The sequence below is a fragment of the Lycorma delicatula genome, chromosome 9, assembly GCF_047948215.1.
Source record: "Lycorma delicatula isolate Av1 chromosome 9, ASM4794821v1, whole genome shotgun sequence".
Classification (NCBI taxonomy): Eukaryota; Metazoa; Arthropoda; class Insecta; order Hemiptera; family Fulgoridae; genus Lycorma; species Lycorma delicatula.
The window spans coordinates 124,580,196-124,600,792 of record NC_134463.1 but is presented as its reverse complement, the minus strand read 5'-3'; the positions used below and the strand labels follow the sequence as shown (position 1 = coordinate 124,600,792).

Below are 20,597 nucleotides of genomic sequence, written 5' to 3'. Positions count from 1 at the left end.
CAGTCGTCATGGTAACGCGTAGCATTAAACAACCTGTCATAATAGATCGATATGAATGATGTTAAAGGTTAATAGATATAAACGACTAGGTAGCCGGACGACCGGCGATTCTAGGGATCAGTTTCTAGATAGTAAGCTAGAGCACGGTAATGCGTTCGACTTAAATAATATTCATCGGTAGACCGAAACGTACATCAAAAGATTTTTCTTGAAAAAAAATTAGTCACAGGATTATGAGTTTTTTAAAATTTCCGCATCATCTGAAGCACGGAGTGGCGCTTTCACGCGAGAAAAAGGTTTTTGACAGAATAGCATCGCGTATCGTATTTGTATCTGTATTGTACAAGGTTTAATATTTTAACCGACAGGCGCTTCAACTTATATTTATTCTACAATCAAAGATAAAGAAACAAATTCCTTAAATCTCCTCACGAGCGACAGTCTACATTTTATGTTGCGTTTTCTATTTTTCCTGGCGTCTCTATGATCATCGCAAAGCACTACTTTTTAATAGTCCTATTTAAGAACGCTTTTCTAAATCAAAGCTCCGTATTTTGAATACTGTAAACGTTTTTCCTATATGAAAAATCTCCTTGTTTGTGTCAATCTGCTTTTGATATCCATCACTCAGTTCGTACTTTGAAATACCACAGCGTAATAACAAATTTCCGCTAATTCTTATACGTTACAGTACGTTCTCCTATCCTAATGTTTATTTCTTCATAACTATTTTCTTCCGTATTCAATTATTCCGTTTTCTACTTATTTATTTTCAAATTTAACTTTTCTACCAGGAATAAATCTATCCTATTTAGTATTTCTTTCAACTTATCTATACTTTTATAAAACAATCTTTAACGAGATGTCTTTCAATTTTTAGGTTGAACACATTTCAATTTCCGGTTCTTTTAAGTTCAAATTGTAAATAAAAGGTGAATAGCCTAAAAATTCTTGTCTTTTTCCTTAGATTGTCAGAATTTATTTTATCTTTTTTCTTGTAGTTATCCTTGCAGCCTTAAAATATTTAAAAATTTTAGGGCTGAGAATGAATAGTAACAAAATATTCAAATGATTACTAATTATATGTATGTGTGTGTATATATATTTAACTTCTGTTTTAAGTAATTTCGTAGGAAAACATAAACATGACTGATAAAACATAAAACGTGGTAATCGGAGAAATTTTACAGAGCATTTACTCTTGTGTGGTAACACACATGTGAAATTATTAGATTAAAAAAAAAAAAAAAAACTAGCGAAGGCGTTTCGGTTATTTTTAAGTTATTTAAAACTTAACGAGAAGTTGTAAAACGTTAGGCTGAAATTATACCAATAGTAATTATGAGAACGAACCGAAATTTTTTTACCTTATAAATCCACAATTAACCAAGACATGCACCGGTCCTATTGTCTTATTTCTTGTTCCTTTCCTTCCCGTTTTTGATTTTTGAGTGTCAGTCGCATATGCCAGAGAATTCCCGAACCTCAGAAAACTCCAGGTGTTAGCAATTTCAGGGATCTTGAGCGGGCTGGTTACGGGTGAATCTAAGGACATAGTTTCATTTCCGGCCGCTGTGAAGTACTGGGCCTCCTAATTTCCCTTAAAATATAATGACGGCTGACCGTAAAAAAATTTTATTATGTCCAGAAAGTTGCAATATATAAATACTTAAATGTAAAAAAAAAATTCATATTTTATTTAGGATCAAGTAATACTGAAAAATCAATTTCAATTGTGTTTTTCAATTTAGAGAGCGGGCCAGGAAGCCGAATCTTATCAAATGTCCAGAAAAACATCCGAGCAGTACATCTTCTCTCGTAGGCACTTGCTGATGACGTTAACAATCCTGTGTGTTTGGTCGATTGTCGAGTGACCGCGTATGAAGCCGAACTAATGACCACGAATAACAGGCTCCTCCTCCAAAATCGGCCATAGCCTCAGAAGAAGTAGTCTTTTAAATACCTTCGACAGAGTAGTTAACAGACCTATCGGCCTGTATGAAGCTACATCACGGGTCCGCTTACCCGGTTTCGGAACCATTACCATCTATGACACCTTCCATACCGTCGGGAAGCTTGTAGTATGAAGAATGCCATTAAAGATAGAGTCTGATTTAGGTGCGATTAGATGGATTTTCCCCAATCGGTACAACACACAGTTTCTCTCCGGGCATGGTGTCTTTCGGGTGAGTTTGGCTACGTTTCGTTCGGTGGATTCGAGTCAATGCCCGGATTGTGAGACTGATGATACAGCGGACCATGTCCTCTATGTCTGTCCCCGACATGAGGTCGAACGTTCACGAGCTGTTAGGAAACTCGAGAGAATACATTACTTTCTGGATCTCCGTATTAATCGGATGATCCGCGAGGAGCGGTCTATAGCGGTAGGGTTTCTTCGCACCCTTGCGGTGTGTAGGTCTACAGAGGGAGTTTAATCAAGGTATTTCATCATGGTAGGATCCCGGGTGGCTAGGGTTCCGGCCTAGGCATCGGATTGGTTGGAGGTAGGCGCATTGGCATCGTGCCCCGGTTATATCGGTATCGAATTCTGGCTAGGGTGGCCACGTTGCCAGGGGTATGGTAGCCCATGCGACCGGGAGTGTGGCTTCGTTCCGTCGGTGGCGAAGCTGATTGTGACTTGGTAATGCCTCGCGAGACTTCATGATGGGACCGGGTGGGAGTGCGGAGTTTGTCCCCGACTCCTGCGTGAGACGGAATGAGGTTACGTTCTCCTTGTTAGGTGACCTAATTCGGTCGAATTATCGGGTGTAGGTCTGAATTTCTATGTTGCGTGAAACATTATTTTGATCGGTACGAGTGTAGCACTGATTTAACTTACAACTCGTTCGTTTTCCGAGTCATTCACAGTCACGAACGGTGTTGTCAAATTTAGACTAGGCGCGGGGTCCGCGCTTCCGCGGTCTCGGTTAGTTGTATTGAGGGAATCACGTTAAGTTGGATGTGAAGATGTCCGTTTGAAGCCTACTTGAAGGCAAAATTTGATTCGTATTTTACAGATGTAAATGTCTACCGAGGCATTTACATCGGTGGCATTCCGACCGAGACCTGGCAACTGTGAGATGTAATCAGTTATAGGGTCTAAAGACGACCTCCGGTAAAGCCCCTCAGAGCTTGAAACGGAGGGTTGGTGTGGCGGCCGGTAACGTCGGAAGGTGGGTGAGAGTGTCTTCCCCTACGGGGTTGGGATGTGTTATATACTGGATGGCCTTGAAAGGAAGCATAAAAAGCATTTTAATTGTTATAAATTACCCGGGAGCTTTCTTTCAATTCCCTCTTCTGATTACTCACAGAACCAATGCTGACGAAAAAGGTTTCACAGGAAGACCGATAGGAATTGGATACTCAGGAATTTGATTATTTCTTTCTCACCAGCCCGTTGAATGTCGAAAGGACAGAAGACTTATCATAATGCCTTACAACTACATCAACTTTCACACTGTCGCTCGGACCCAGGACCCGTTTAACGTTTTCAAAGCGGGACGACTATTGAAGCCTTCGTGGTCGTCCGTAGTGCGTAATCATCCTTTTATAAAAGAAGAGAGATTCTCAAGGAAGTTTCTGAATGTTTCGTTTTTAATAGACCTCAGCAGCCGTTTTAATCTACAAGCAACACTGTTCAAAAATGTTTTATCCTCAGGCCTTCTGTAATATTGCCATCTCCTTCTAAATTTCTCTTGGTAGATATTAGATCCTTAACCTCCCTCAGGTAGATCGTGCCTCCCTGTTCTTCATGTCTACTGTCTGGTGTCGACCGCCAAGCTGCCTCCTACAGGATTGTGGTCAAATTATGAGTCACATTATCTATATCAGCATAACTTTTCAACCGAAAAGGCATACTTAGCTAATTTATTTATTTAATTATGATATTCGTCGCACTTACTTGTTATATAATACAATATCCGGTCTCCATATATGGTCGGATGGAACGTGTAACATTTCTACCCCACCGTATTCTTTTGGGTCCCATTGTAGCTTGTAGTCGTACCAAGACTAAAACAAACAAAAATTTAATATTAATAAAAATACGAATAATGATACATAACACACACACACACACACACACACACACACACACACACACACACACACACACACACACACACACACACACACACACACACACACACACACACACACACACACACACACACACACACACACACACACACACACACACACACACACACACACACACACACACACACACACACACACACAGCCACCATAATTGTTATAAGGAAAAAACACATTATGGATATAAATTTAAATCCTATATTATTTTGAAAAAAATAAAATAAATTGAATTTGAATAATCTTCTGTTTTTAAAGTAACTAAAATTTTCATCAGTCTTACTAATATTTTTATTTCTTAGAAATTTAATTTTTCCTGTCCCGACTGTAGGGATAAATGCTCCCTATAGCAGTTATATCTATAACGGTGAAGGTATAGATCGGAAAATAAAATTCAATAATAATTCGTCTTTTGTTAAGTTTTGCGCCTTAAGGAGACATTTAGAAAAATCTAACAAAAGAAAATAGATTTAAATAAATTGTAAATGATCTGCAAAAAATGTTTTATTACAATGTTCCCAAATCCAAAAAATCTATTTTTGTCAGACGGACTTTGTGCTTAATATGTGCGTACGTTTGTATTTTGCATTTGGTTTTATAATTCTGGACCATGTAGATTGATTTTATTCAACCTTGGTAGACAGGCACTAACCTTCGGAGGGAAAGAATGTATTAAATTTTTGAAAAAATTGGAAAATGGGTTGGGTAGGTTTTGGCCAAAATAAAATCTCAAACCTTTACTAGGGCGATTGAATGAAAACGTTTTCTTACAAATGTTGAATTTATTTTATGGAGATCACAAATTATCAAAACATTTTATTTATGATTCATCCAAAAAAATGACTTTAAAATATTTTTCTTTTTTTAGTTACATCTTGCTTTAGAAAAGAAGTTAATTGGAATTTTTTGCACGCATATTTTCTACATCAATAGGCCTTCACACTGCTATAACATTTTCTGCCCGTCCCATTCCATGGTCTGAGTTATTAAAAAAAAATTGTTTAATTTTTTAAAGATATATTTTAAATTTAAATTTATCTCGCAAATTACCCGTTGCATTTAAAGTGTAAGAATCTTATTTTTTAATAGCTCTTAACTCTTAATATTAACTCTTAATATTAACTATTAACTCTTAATAGTATTTATTGAAAGAAAAAATTAGCCTAAAATTTTCACTACCTTCGTACAAAATTAAAATTTTTTAAATTTATAATTATGGCTGTATTTTTGTATTTTTAAAACGATTTTAAAAAGTTCTTTTGTTAATTTATTATCACCACTTGGGGATTAAAATTTATTTTATCGGAGTACTTCCCCCTAAGTATCGGAGCGCCCACAATGAAAATCTTTTTTTTCGCAATTTCAAACTTTTAATGCTTACAAGGTTTTTTTTTGTATTTATCTTTATGTTTTTAAGTGTTTTATTTATTATTTTCTTTTGCTTTTTATTTTTATTTTCAGTAAGTAACTTAATACTCCATCCTTGATGAGAGCTCTCAACATAGTTAAAAGAAGAGACAGACTTATAGGCCACATACTAAGGCATCCTGGAATAGTCGCTTTAATATTGGAAGGATAGGTAGAAGGAAAAAATTGTGTAGGCAGGCCACGTTTGGAATATGTAAAACAAATTGTTAGGGATGTAGGATGTAGAGGGTATACTGAAATGAAACGACTAGCACTAGATAGGGAATCTTGGAGAGCTGCATCAAACCAGTCAAATGACTGAAGACAAAAAAAAAAAAAAATTGTATTTATGTACACGTTGAACGGGATATATATAAAACATATTTCTTTAAATTAATTAGCGTTATTCAAAGATTTATCAACAGAGTAATATAGTTTCTGTAAAAGAAAATCTTTTAACTGAATTTGTAATAAATCGGTAGGTAGAGTTTTCAAATGTTTAGGCAATTTATTAAAAACGATAAAGGGTATAATAATGCCCTTTCTCGTAACTAAATGTATTGTGTTCAGAGTTATACGAAAGCGATTCCGTTAACTTGTTTAATACAGCTGGATATATTCGTAGCTATTTTTAAAGAACAAGTGACTATTATTTTTAGAAAATAATCGCACATTCGTAAACAAAGGATAAGTTAACGTATTTATTTTCAAAATTAAATACGCTAATTACTCCACCGATCTCCGTGGCGGAATGGTAGCGTTTCGGCCTTTCATCCGTGGGTCCTGGGTTAAAATACCGGTCTGGTATGCCATTTTTCACGCTACAAATTTCTATTTTCACGTTCCCAAATTCAAGTTTCTCTGTCAGCTCATGTGAATTAACTCGTCAAGCAAAATATCGATCTGCCATTCATACTTATGGGTGCCAAATATTGATCTGATAGCCTATTTTTGTATCTTAAAAGCTCGTTCTGACTTGAGAGCCCAAGAGATGACATTATATTTTAGGTGAGAATATTTGTAAGCATAATAAACATTTATTTCTGATGAAAGCATAGCGTTTTTATTAAGGTACTTAAAAAAAGGTTTGATTTTATTATTTTTACTAAACAAATCGACCTGATCAACCCACAAGAACTTATCATCTATTAAAAACATCCACAAATTTTGCCTTACGGGCAACATAAATGCTATCATTATCATAAATGGGAATTACCTAAGTGATCAACAATGATTCGTCGACCTGAGAGCCACAATTTTTATTTTATTTAATTTTATTAGTCTCATACAATTTTACAATATTTTACCAACTATTTTAAATTTATTTTTTCGTTTAGCCTCTAGAACCACCGTAAGGTATTACTTCAGAGGATGAATGAGGAGGATGATATATACGAATGTAAACACATATGTATGAAGAACACCGATATCCACGATCTAGTATTCAAATCCGTATAATAGTAACTAACTAGGATTTCCACCTTAGAACTGTCGACTTCGAAATCAGCTGATTTGCGATGACGAGTTTATCACTATACCTACTCGGTGGATACTGTTTTACATTTAGATATTAATAAAATACGTTCCGAGGCCTCAACCTGTGAGGGTAATACGTATATTACTTATTCTGAGTTGGAGTTGTGGCCGACCAAAACATTATTTCATAAGAGGAATCCCATTTACGGACGCCTAAGCAGTGTCGGGCTCACTAACAGGTGCCGCAAGATGTTATTAATACGCGTATGTAAACCTGTGCACTACTGACTAAAACGCCACCCCTGGAACCGCTAACGAAGCATTCCTTCTAGAAGGGAGGTTACAAGCTCACTCACACACTCATACGTCATAGTCCAATCGCATCATAATAGGAAAATCAACATAAACACATCAGTTACAGTAAAACAACAGCAAACGAGATACATCACCATACATCAAGATACAGAAGATAAAGCTACTGTACTTTATATATATCAGTATGACCTTCCTTTATCAGTACAATATGTTTATACTATTATTATCAACAGGTATATATATATATATATATATATATATATATATATATATATATATATATTGATGTAATTGTAATTATTACTTAGATTATAACTGTTTGGTTTGATAATATTTCCAGTAATATAACAACAAATAAACTGTTTTACAACAACAATGCTACGGCTTTATCCATACTTAAAGTTAAATGGTTGCAATCCATCCAGAGGATAATTGTTTGAGCTGCTATTGTACAATTTTTAATTCCTTTATGTAATTATCGGTACTTTTTCGTTTTACGCAACACACCTTTTTCGAATTTTTTTCAATTAAAAATTTTTAATATAAATACTTTATAATAATTGCTGAATAAAAACACTAGAGAAATTACATAGTAACCCTATAACTCAATTGAAATAACCCGATAATACAGAAAAAACATTAACGCTGTTTTATACCGGTCATTTTAGACATTCCATACTAACATACTCTACATATTAAAAACCCGCCGGGTTTGTCTAGCGGTTAAACTTGTCATCGCAAAATCAGTTGATTTTCGAAGTCGAGAATCCTGAGGTCGCCGTTAAACACGATTAACTGGTTGATATTCCGCTAACCAAAGCACACACTTTTATGGATCCACATCTCAACCGACTACTACTGATTCAAACCTCCTAGGAAAGGCAGTTGTTGCTTTTATATGGATTTTGAATACTAGACTGCGGATACCCGATATTCTTTGGTGGTTCGGTTTCAATTAACCACAATGGGAAGGCAATGACAAACCGCCCGTGAATCCTGCCAGGAAAATTCCAAGGAATTGGAATCGCCAAGGGTCGAACACGACTGAATGGCTAAATTTATATTATTTTTTTATTTACATATTGGAAAAAAAAATATATTGTTAATATATATTGCTTATAATTATTTATAAATATAATCTAACGAAACTTAACCTACGCTCGCTTACCTTGACTAATTAACAGTAATGTTTTAATTATTTAATTATTAAATTCAGTAACTATACAATTATTTTAATAATAACAAAATATTGTTAATTAGTCAAGGGTAGCGAGCTTAGGTTAAGTTCGGTTTCATTATATCAAACCGAACTTGGTGTTTTAATAAACGATCAGCACGCAACACACACACACACACACACACACACACAAACCTCAGGTACATTTTGCAATCAGTTACTGCTACACGTGACATTAACCTACGCTCGCTAACCTTAATTAATATGTTAATGTGTAAAATATGTTAATATGTTTAAAATGACCGGTATAAAACAGCATGCTAATGTGTTTTCTCTAATGTTTTATTCATAAATTATTATAAAACATGTTACGAGGGATATCTTTAAAGTAAAGACCGCTGGGAAATTTCTTTTCTTAAGGTTGGCGAACCTGTGAAGTTCATGGGCACGCTAGTAATGTACACACTGCATTGTTGTCTGTAAGTTGTCGCGTTGTAATATCTTTGATTACGTGAGAGTTATTACGTTATAAAATGTATTTGAAAATCCATGTTGCCGCCGTACGTGGAGTCGTAAGTTTTTTAAACCATTAAAACGTTAAGCCGGCTGAAATTCATAGGCAGTTAATTGTTGTGTACGATGATAATGCAATGAATGAAATAAACGACCGAAAATGGTGTGACAGGTTTAGAAATAACAGAATTAATATGCACGATAAGGAATGTTCGGGTGGCCCTCGCTAATCACCAAGGACTTGTTGAAACGCGTCGATGATGAAATTAGAAAAAAACGTCGTTCAAAGATTTCCGACCTGGCCCTTCTTTTTCCTGATGTTTCAAGAGCTGTTATCGGTCGCATTGTTCATGACCATTTAGGCCTCAAAAAGGTTTGTGCACGTCGGGTGCCGTACATCTTAACGGAACGTTATAAAAAAAATGCGAGCGGGATCTGATTTGGAATATTTGATGCGCTACACGGAATAAGGCAATGAGTTCCTTAATTCGATTGTTACTAGCGATGAAACTTGGATGTCGTATCACACGCCAGAGAGAAAACGGCAGTCAAGTGAATGGCGTCATCCTCAATAACCCACCATACCGTCAAAGGTCAAGACACAGCCACTTGGACGCAAACTGATTGCTACAGTCTTTTGGAATCGGTTTCGTGTACTTCTGATTGATTTCATGCCACGTGAAACGGCTATAAATGCTGAAAGCCTACTGCGAAACTCTACGTAAGTTACGATGCGCCATTCAAAATCGGCGACGTGGGCGGCTGACCGACGGCGTCGTCATGCTGTAGGATAATGCACGTCTACATATTGCGCTGGATTTACTGAAAATATTTGGGTGGGAAATTTACGATCACCCACCATCTAGTCCGGGGACGTAGCTCCTTCTGATTACCATTTGTTTGGGAAACTGAAAGAATTTTTGAGCGGTAAGCAATTCGCGGGTGACGACGAACTTAAAAATGCTGTTAATCAGCGGCTAAATGGACAGGCGGCAGAAGAATAAAACGAGGGTATATTGAAGGTGGTGTATCGCTACGATAAATGTCTTAATTCATGTGGCAATTATGTAGAGAAGTAATATAAGGTATGTAGTTTAAGAAAAGTAAAAAATATTTATAAACTTTCAGAATACATTTTTTTTACAATGAAACGGTCTTTACTTTAGAGATAACCTCTCGTATATTAAATAATTTTTATGTGAAAAATGCGACAAAAGTGGGAGCCGTTAAACGAAAAAGAACGTAATTAATTATCTTCGGATGTTGATTCAATCGCATCGTCTGCGAAAAGAGTTACAATAACGAATGACTCAAGAATTTGAGTCAGGTCATTGATAAAATAATAAAATATTTTATTACACTAAAAATACGTAATAGTAAACATACTCCTACTGATTACTTACATTAACAAATATTAAATTAACAACGAATAAAAAACTTATATAGGTATTACATTTACACGTTTACTTACTGTATAGTGAAAAGGAATACATAATAGCATTACACGAGGGCTAAATATTATTTAATAAGCAGAATGATTATATTTAGATTCAATTCACATCCGGGCGCCTCATAAATTCAAAGATAATGAACGGTTGAGTTAAACAATTAGTGGGGCAAATCGGAAAACCGTTGTTAGGAAGTAAAAAACGGACAAGAACACTTAGAATGCAATGCGGCGGAGGGAAAACTTGCTTATTAGGAGGTAAACAAACAAAAAAGATTGATAATGAACTGAGAGGAGCGTATATATCGAAATAAGAGCTTTTAAGCGGAACCTGGTTAACGATAAATTGGCGTAAATGTTCGTTTTTATCTTTTAAGGAATTAATGAGTTCAGAAGACGAGCTTTAATTTAGATTCGTAATTTCATTTAAAATCACGATTGCACGAGAGATCTTGTTTGCGAATGAATTAGGCAAATAGAACGTTAAAATATTTTCTGGTTTTTGTTGAATTTTCATTAGTGATAAAAATAAATCAAAATACAGTATATTAGAATTTTTTTTTGTAAACTAAATATGGACTACATTAAAGAAAATCGTTTAAATTTTACAAAGGATGCAAGATCTACTTTTTAATAAAATGCCTATTTCTATAGATTAAAAATTACACATTACCCCTCTTACACTTTTCATAAAATCACCGGCATCTCTAATCATGTTATGGACTCATTGATTCCTAAAATAACGACATGAAATTGATAATCTATTTCAATGTTTCGCTAGTTTTAATAAAAAAAATTAGGATTTTTATTTCACTGGATTAGGAACGGTATAAATTACTATTATAAAATCTGTGTACCAGCTTATGAGTAGTATAATTATTTTATAATAAACGTTTTGTAAAAAAAAACACAAATTTTTGAAAAATTAATTCATGGAGAGATATTTCAGGATGAAGGTGCAATAGCTTGAAAGAATCTTGGCTGTTGAAACATTTTAATCGTGAATAATTATATTTTACGTACTTGAGCATTTTCGATCACGGCTTCGCTCGTCAAATATATAATCAGAATTTGAACATGAATACAAAAATTAATTTTTGAACAGCAAATGTATTTTATTTTTTGAATTGCAAAAAATGAGTAATTATTCAAAAATATAAAGTATCTTTAAAAAAAATGAACACAAATGAAGAAAGATCGGAAATTCGCTGTGCAGTACGCTTTAGAATTATATGGTGCATTTTGTTCTTTCGGCGTTAGATTGGTTGCCCTGTGGGTTCGTTAGGCGTTGCTTAGTAAGAAACCAAGACGTCAGTTGTTGAGTTGCGATTGAATGTGCTTCGTTTCGCGAGAAACCATCAAGTTTACTATTAATATAGTGAAATTTCACCGGGGAACTGAAATCCGGGCGAAATCCTTCGCTAGCCGTAACTCGATAACAAAGCCTTTTCGGACATATGCTTGTATGCATATGTATACAAGCATATGCATATATATATATATATATATATATATATATTTATTTATATAGCCTATGATACTCCCGATAACGTAAGGATTCCAACGCGGGGATAATCTAAATCTGTTCAGCCTTTGAGCTGGTACGATGAAACAAACACATATACACACTAAATACATTTTAATCCTTTTTAGTAGATGTATAATAATTTCTTTTTTCGTAATCCAATATCTCTCGGATGACTTTGCACTTTTGGTTCATGTTGTGTCCAGTTGGAGTCTAAAATTAAAAGGGTGATGTCAAAAGATTTTTTTTCATGTATCAATAAGATGTCCTGATTTATTGGCTAATTTTTTTTTTGCCTTCAGTCATTTGACTGGTTTGATGCAGCTCTCCAAGATTCCCTATCTAGTGCTAGTCGTTTCATTTCAGTATACCCTCTACATCCTACATCCCTAACGATTTGTTTTACATATTCCAAACGTGGCCTGCCTACACAATTTTTCCCTTCTACCTGTCCTTCCAATATTAAAGCGACTATTCCAGGATGCCTTAGTATGTGGGCTATAAGTCTGTCTCTTCTTTTAACTATATTTTTCCAAATGCTTCTTTCTTCATCTATTTGCCGCAATACCTCTTCATTGTCACTTTATCCGCCCGTCTGATTTTTAACATTCTCCTATAGCACCGCATTTCAAAAGCTTCTAATCTTTTCTTCTCAGATACTCCGATCGTCCAAGTTTCACTTCCATATAAAGCGACACTCCAAACATACACTTTCAAAAATCTTTTCCTGACATTTAAATTAATTTTTGATGTAAACAAATTATATTTCTTACTGAAGGCTCGTTTAGCTTGTGCTATTCGGCATTTTATATCGCTCCTGCTTCGTCCATCTTTAGTAATTCTACTTCCCAAATAACAAAATTCTTCTACCTCCATAATCTTTTCTCCTCCTATTTTCACATTCAGCGGTCCATCTTTGTTATTTCTACTACATTTCATTACTTTTGTTTTCTTCTTGTTTATTTTCATGCGATGGTTCTTGCGTAGGACTTCATCTACGCCGTTCATTGTGTCTTCTAAATCCTTTTTACTCTCGGCTAGAATTACTATATCATCAGCAAATCGTAGCACCTTTATCTTTTCACCTTGTACAGTTACTCCGAATCTAAATTGTTCTTTAACATCATTAACTGCTATTTCCATGTAAAGATTAAAAAGTAACTGAGGTAGGGAACATCCTTGTCGGACTCCTTTTCTTATTACGGCTCCTTTTTTATGTTGTTCAATTGTTACTGTTGCTGTTTGGTTCCTGTACATGTTAGCAATTGTTCTTCTATCTCTGTATTTGAACCCTAATTTTATTAAAATGCTGAACATATTTTATTCCTGAACATTTTATGCTGAACTGGAATAAAATGTTCAGTTATCGAATGCCTTTTCTAGGTCTATAAACGCCAAGTATGTCGGTTTGTTTTTCTTTAATCTTCCTTCTACTATTTATCTGAGGACTAAAATTGCTTCCCTTGTCCCTATACTTTTCCTGAAACCAAATTGGTCTTCTCCTAACACTTCCTCCACTCTCCTCTCAATTCTTCTGTATAGAATTCTAGTTAAGATTTTTGATGCATGACTAGTTAAACTAATTGTTCTGTATTCTTCACATTTATCTGCCCCTGCTTTCTTTGGTATCATAACTATAACACTTTTTTTGAAGTCTGACGGAAATTCCCCTTTTTCATAAATATTACACACCAGTTTGTATAATCTATCATTCGCTTCCTCACCTGCACTGCGCAGTAATTCTACAGGTATTCCGTCTATTCCAGGAGCCTTTCTGCCATTTAAATCTTTTAATGCTCTCTTAAATTCTCTTAAATGTAGATCTCAGTATTGTTTCTCCCATTTCAACCTCCTCAAATTCCTCTTCTTCCTCTATAACACCATTTTCTAATTCATTTCCTCCGTATAACTCTTCAATATATTCCACCCATCTATCGACTTTACCTTTCGTATTATATATTGGTATACCATCTTTGTTTAACACATTATTAGATTTTAATTTATGTACCCCAAAATTTTCCTTAACTTAATCTTTAAATCCATCATATTTTGTGACTGTAAATGTTGACTTATTACTAGATTCAGATCATCAACTACGAGTATTCCTTTCGCGTAGTAATGAAATCGTAATAAGAATTAAATACATTAGGATTATTTTCTTCAGTTTTTTTAACCAAAATTTATATTTATTTTTTTTTAAATGGATCGATTTTGTTAAATAAATTAAATTTAACCGTTATACTTCCATGCAGATTTAAATTTAAGTCGTTTATATAAGAAAACATGTCACGTAAATACGCCAGTTTCGCAATCCAATACGCATTGGAAAATATTTTGATAACGGAAACTGTTTTTCTATCAAAAATATCTCCTCTTCCGTCCTTAATTCGTAAAGTCTGGTAAGCACTTTTCCTCGCGAGAGCCATACATGAAGTAAGAAATGTTGGTGTTTTGCTCCTACCTCTTGACAAAGAATGAAAAATAATCGGGAATTAAGATCGCTTTTCTTTACGAAATTAACAATTTTTTTCGATTATAGAAGAACATCGTTTAATTCAGGTGACATATTTCTGGCTGATTAGTGCTGACGATGTATTATGCAGTGTGTTATTAATATACCAGGAGAAGCGATTTCTTGAATCCTTTTTGTTACTCCGCAATGTTTTCCAGTCATATTTGCTGCTCCGTCGGTACACAGACCGATACAATTTTTCCAGTTTAAGAAAATTTTGATTCATTGAATTCGTTTATTATAATAACCATTAATATACGAATTCAACGAATCACAAATTTCGGAACTTGTCGCTTGCGAATCTAAATGTTTGCAAAATAATAATTATTTAATTTCTTCAGAAAAATAGTCCGTATACCGAACGTAACAGCGCAAAATAATTTTTTTAGAAATATCAAATGATTTGTAGATCCGTTGGATGGCAAACATCGGTGATTCATTAATACTTTTTATTTAATGGTATTCGATACTTTCAGATAGTTTCAATTCGACGACTAATCGTATCATTTGGAAGAGGAATTGATCTGATCTGATCTGCAGCTGAGAGTCCAAACATCAATAAACACCGGTTTAATTAACACAACCTCATACGAACTCGTACAAGACTAAACGTGTAAGATGGCGTCCCACAAGCCATTTTCACGGCGGGCCGTAGGCCCGCCTTTATTCTACTAAACAAATAATTATAATTTTATTTATCTTATTTTATACTATGAAATTAATTTTGCGCCTGGATAAGATCGCTTTAAACGGCGAACAAATTTTATTATTATTGTCCAGCAAATTGGTCCTTAATTGATTTACATGTATTTCTAGTTTGTTTTATTTTTCTTCAGATAGATGTAATTAATCGCAGTTTTTTTACGGAAGTGTTATTGTCTCTACGGACTATACTTTTTGAGATGTACCGTGGTGCATTTGTAGACGGTTTGATTTGAATTCCTAAATGTCGTTTTTTTGTTACGGCCTCTTAATGTTTACATAATTCCACATTCATTAAGTCCAAACGGAGTTGAAAACCGAATAACAAAAGTTTATTATTTAGTGATAATGTAGATTTATATTTAAATAAGAGTAAATAAAAATAATTGACAATTTTATAACGTCAACCAAAAATGTTAAAAATAACAATTTAGTTTTATATGCAGAACTCTCTTTTTTATGTATTTATAATATTGCCAGAAAATAATCTAGGATAATGAAACATCTTTATCGGTTCATCCTCGTGTACCATTAGATTTATCTGCGGGTTCACTTTACAGCCTCTTTAATACGGTATTACAAGCTTTATAAAGTTAACTGTTAATGAGATATTTTTATTACTTTTTTATCCCTCTAATTTTTACATATTTATATTCTTCAATTTGCGTTTGATGATAAAATTTTATTAGGTGTAAACTTTTTATAATAGTTTACATTACGTTTTTTTTATATGCGGAAAATAAAACCTATCTAGATGTTCGCTCATAAAAAAAAAATATTCATAATAAAGATGTCCTCTTTTTTTTTTACGTAATCAGTTAATGTTTTGTTTCATAGACGTAACAACAATACAGGGGAGTGGTAAAGAGACTCACTTAAACAGGAAGCGAAGTAGGGAGAACGATGCACAACTGTACTCTACCAAAAAAATAAGTGTAAACAGCTGTAATTAGAAAATAAACTAAAACAAAATATATAATAAAAAATTTAAAGAGACAAAAGCAAAACACTTCCTTTTTTTACGAAGTTAATTCTGCGGCATTCAACCATGTTTTTTGTTTTAATGAAAGAGATTCATAAACTTTTAGTTAAAATAAAACAAAAACTGTTACGTTTTAAAACAAATGGTAGTGACTAAGTAGGCTAAGAATTTAAAAAAAATTATAACTTTAATATAAATAAATCATCCATGTAAATACAAAATAATATAAATGATTTTTTGTACATTTATTATACTGTGCAAATTAATAACGACAACGTAAAAAAAAAAACACTTTAAAAAAAAAAAACCATGCTTTTATTTATTCTATGCCTTCATATACACTGATAAGCAAATGTGTTAGCACGAATTATGTACTCCTTTAGCAAAAATGACCCCTTGAAGATGTTTTAGTATCAACTCCATTAGATTAGTGCACATATTCTTGACTTCATCACTTTGGAATCACATTTTATAGCATTGTTATGATGGGCCAGGGAGGCATCCTTCTTGCTGAGGATGTTTCGGCTCGGTCACACGCAAGAGTGACTGGGTCGGGGCACTCTGATTCTGATGACGCATGAAGGACCCTCAAGGTATGTGAAGCGGGCGCCCAAGGATTGGAGGGGAGTATGCAAGGGGTGCATACTCGGATCCTTACTAGGAGTACGACGGGAAGGGTAACCCTTCGGGGGAAAGACTTCACTGCATCCAGAAGCGGAGGTCGTGTCGCTTCAATGAACCAAGTGGGACCACTATGGGAAGGTCGGATGGGTGGACAATGCTGTCGTGGGGAGGGGGGGGGCGGTGGTTAGACATTGCCGCGTCACATAAGGCTAACCGAGGCAGCGTCTTTTAGGCGGTTACCGGTTGCCCTTGTGCGATTAGAAAAGTATTAAAAAAAAAACTTGTTATCATGCGTTCTTTTGTCAAACAGTCCATCTTACCTATAATGTCTCTTCAAAATATTCAACAAGTTCTCAATCGGATTTAAGTCTGGTGAATTTCCAGGCAGATCAAACTCATTAATTTGATTTTTCAGCATGAAAGTCTTGATCGATTTTGAGTTATAATAAGGGGCCAAATCGTGCTGAAATGTCCCGTCAAAAGTTTGCATGAATGAAACAATACTACTTCATAATATTTCTATGTACTAGGTTGAATTCATCGTACTTTGAACAGGAATTAATCTTCCAGTGCCGTTTGTCGTGAAAAACCTCAAAACGTCTATTTGAGAGGGTGTTTTACAGTTTGTTGGACGAGCTCAAGTCTCAAAGGTTCACTGTCAACTCGTCTCATGATATTTGCTGTGTAACTCTGCACAAATAAATGACTAATCTCTAAAAATTAGCTTCTTCCAGTCGTCGTCAACAGTTCGTGATTTATATTTTTGGGCCCATGCTGAACGTTTTTTCTTCATTTTAAGAGTTAAAAAATTTTTTTGTTGGTCTTCTTGCCTTCCAGAATCCTACGGTTTACACTTGAACTACTAACATCAAAACCGGTTGCCTCTATTTATCTCTTTTAAGGTCTGAGCTTGTCTTCCTTGGATTAATTTTACTATTTTTTATTAGAATTTTATCGGTTCTTGAGTAGTTTTCCGTTTGCTCCCGCATTTTTCTGTCCTTTTAGGAAACGATGATCAAGATTCTTTGAATGTTGTCAGAATTCTTGATACATTAGTTTGCCTACAACGACTGCAGAAGCGCTATTTATCGCTATCACAGAAGTCTGATTTTTAATAGTAATCATTTTTCCACGCTTCCTAGGATTAGTATCCATTTTTAAACATATGAAAGCAACATAAGAGCGCAAAAACAAACACCCACCTACCACACTCAAAGGCTCAAGCTAAGGTGAGTATTTCCACTGTAAAAGCAGTCGAACTGTTTTCTTCCCGTTAAGGTTGAACAATCATGCCACCTCAAGGCAGATAAAACCGGTTTAAGGCGGTTTCAGACATAACTGGCAATCACATAACAATTTAAAGAGAAAAATAGCTCCCAATTAATTTGCACAGTATAGTACGTACAATCACATTTATTTATTAGCCGATTATCTGGCGTTGCCCCGGTATTTATTTATCTAAATCTTCTATTAAACAAGAAAAGGAGTCAAATCTATCTATGGTGTGAGGTCAAAGTAATTTTATTTACAGGTTGATTTTTAAAAAATTTCTGAAGGTTCCACCGAACATCGAGTTCTATTCGTTTCCGCAACCTTCTAAAAGGTTCTACAAAGTTTTATTCGTTTCTAAAAATTTCTAGAAGATTCTACAGAGTTCTACTGGACTAAATATGGACTTACCTATCATCGGAACTCTCAATCAGCCTAGCGATTCCGAAAACTATGGATTCGACACTAACATCAGTCGTTTTCGATATTTTTACACGCCACCCTCTTCCTGCTGTTACCCGTAGGGGTGTTAGGGTATCTTACCCACACAGTATTTTTTTCCAGATAGTAAGTCATATGTGTACCAAGTTTGGTTGAAATTTCTCCAGGCGTTCCAAAGTTATGCTGGAACATACACACACATCCATTTTTATATACAGCGTATCCTGCGAAGAGGTATACGCTTTTGTTTTGGTATTACTCGACCGTTCATTCCCGCGCTGATTCTACTGAAACTTTTTACACAGATCTTTTTTTTTAGTTAAGGTTCTTAACAGTTTTAACCTTTATATACCGTTTAGTCAATTCCCCTCTTTATTTTGTCGTTATGCCTTCTTCTTGTTTACTTGTTATTAATGGTTATACTTATCTTTTAATTTTATTTATCTATTTCCTGTTCTCAATAAATTGAGGTTCTTGAAAAGGACATCCGCTTGAGCGTTGATCTGATCATTTATGATCGTTTTATTATTACTTTTTAATTTAACGATTTCTAGATTCTCAGAAATGTTCATTCTTCTTCCTTCAACACATTTTTGAATTAATTTAATCGATTCTTCCATTTTCCTTCTTCGATTAAATGCGTTGCATAACTAAAATCTTTTTTTGATTTTTAAAAGATCTCATGCGTTAGTTACATCATAATTTTAATTTTCTTCCCGTTTGTCCCACGTATGTTGCATTGCATTTATATTTTATCTTTTTTATTGTAGTCAATATCTTCTTTCTTCTATGTTAATATTAAAAATCTGTTTTAGTATATTATTTGTATTTTTTTTTTTTTGTCTTCAGTCATTTGACTGGTTTGATACAGCTCTCCAAGATTCCCTATCTAGTGCTAGTCGTTTCATTTCAGTATACCCTCTACATCCTACAACCCTAACAATTTGTTTTACATATTCCAAACGTGGCCTGCCTACACAATTTTTCCCTTCTACCTGTCCTTCCAATATTAAAGCGACTATTCCAGGATGCCTTAGTATATGGCCTATAAGTCTGTCTCTTCTTTTAACTATTTTTTTTCCAAATGCTTCTTTCTTTATCTATTTGCCGCAATACCTCTTCATTTGTCACTTTATCCACCCATCTGATTTTTAACTTTCTCCTATAGCACCGCATTTCAAAAGCTTCTAATCTTTTCTTCTCAGATACTCCGATCGTCCAAGTTTCACTTCCATATAAAGCGACACTCCAAACATACACTTTCAAAAATCTTTTCCCAACATTTAAATTAATTTTTGATGTAAACAAATTATATTTCTTACTGAAGGCTCGTTTCGCTTGCGCCATTCGGCATTTTATATCGCTCCTGCTTCGTCCATCTTTAGTAATTCTACTCCCCAAATATATTTGTATTTATAGCCGCTATTGTTATATTTTATTTACTAATAACTTTAGGCTCGATTATCCTTCTTGTTTATACTTTTTAATGATTAAAAATTTATTTTGTAAACCAAATTTTTGTAAAAAAATTCCAATACTAACCGGGACTAGAAACCAGAACCTTACAGATGAAACCCTACCGCTCTGTAGTATCATATAATAATTTTATATAATTATAATTTTATATAAAAGTTATTTTTAACAATGACTTAATTTCTATAAATATTTGACTAACTTTTAATGAGAGCTTTCGTAGCGATCTCTACATTATCCAATGCGATGCAAGCCTTTAAACATATAATTAAACGTATAGCAGAGTCATCAAATTATTATAAATTATTTTAGTAATAATAATGATTACTAATAGTGAAGATTATAAACATTACTGGTGGCCCCATGCTGCTGCACAGCATTGTATTGTTATATATATTTTTTAAATCGCCTAAAACCTATTCCGGTTAAATACTTAAAGAACCCGTGCTGCTTCACAAGGTTATTACTACAAAGTAACGTTATATATAAGAAATTCAGATCTCCAAGGCTTCACCCACCAGGTTGGTCTACTGGTGAACGCGTCTTCCCAAATCAGCTGATTTGGAAGTCGAGAGTTTCAGCGTTCAAGTCCTAGTAAAGCCACCTATTTTCACACGGACTTGAATACTAGATCGTGGATAC

The 20,597-nt window shown here is 34.4% G+C and overlaps 1 protein-coding gene across 2 annotated transcripts in view; it reads right to left on the bottom strand.

The window, feature by feature from the left end:
* The window catches only part of LOC142330580 (acetylcholine receptor subunit alpha-like), a 668,320-nt gene that overhangs the window by 159,934 nt on the left and 487,789 nt on the right, over positions 1–20,597 (bottom strand). For both annotated transcript variants that reach the window (XR_012757812.1, XM_075375962.1), the window contains exon 5: positions 3,902–4,011. Coding sequence is in view for 1 of the 2 variants with exons in the window: in XM_075375962.1 (XP_075232077.1) it covers positions 3,902–4,011 (110 nt within the window). In the remaining variant the exon portion in view is untranslated. The remainder of the gene's footprint in view (positions 1–3,901; positions 4,012–20,597) is intronic.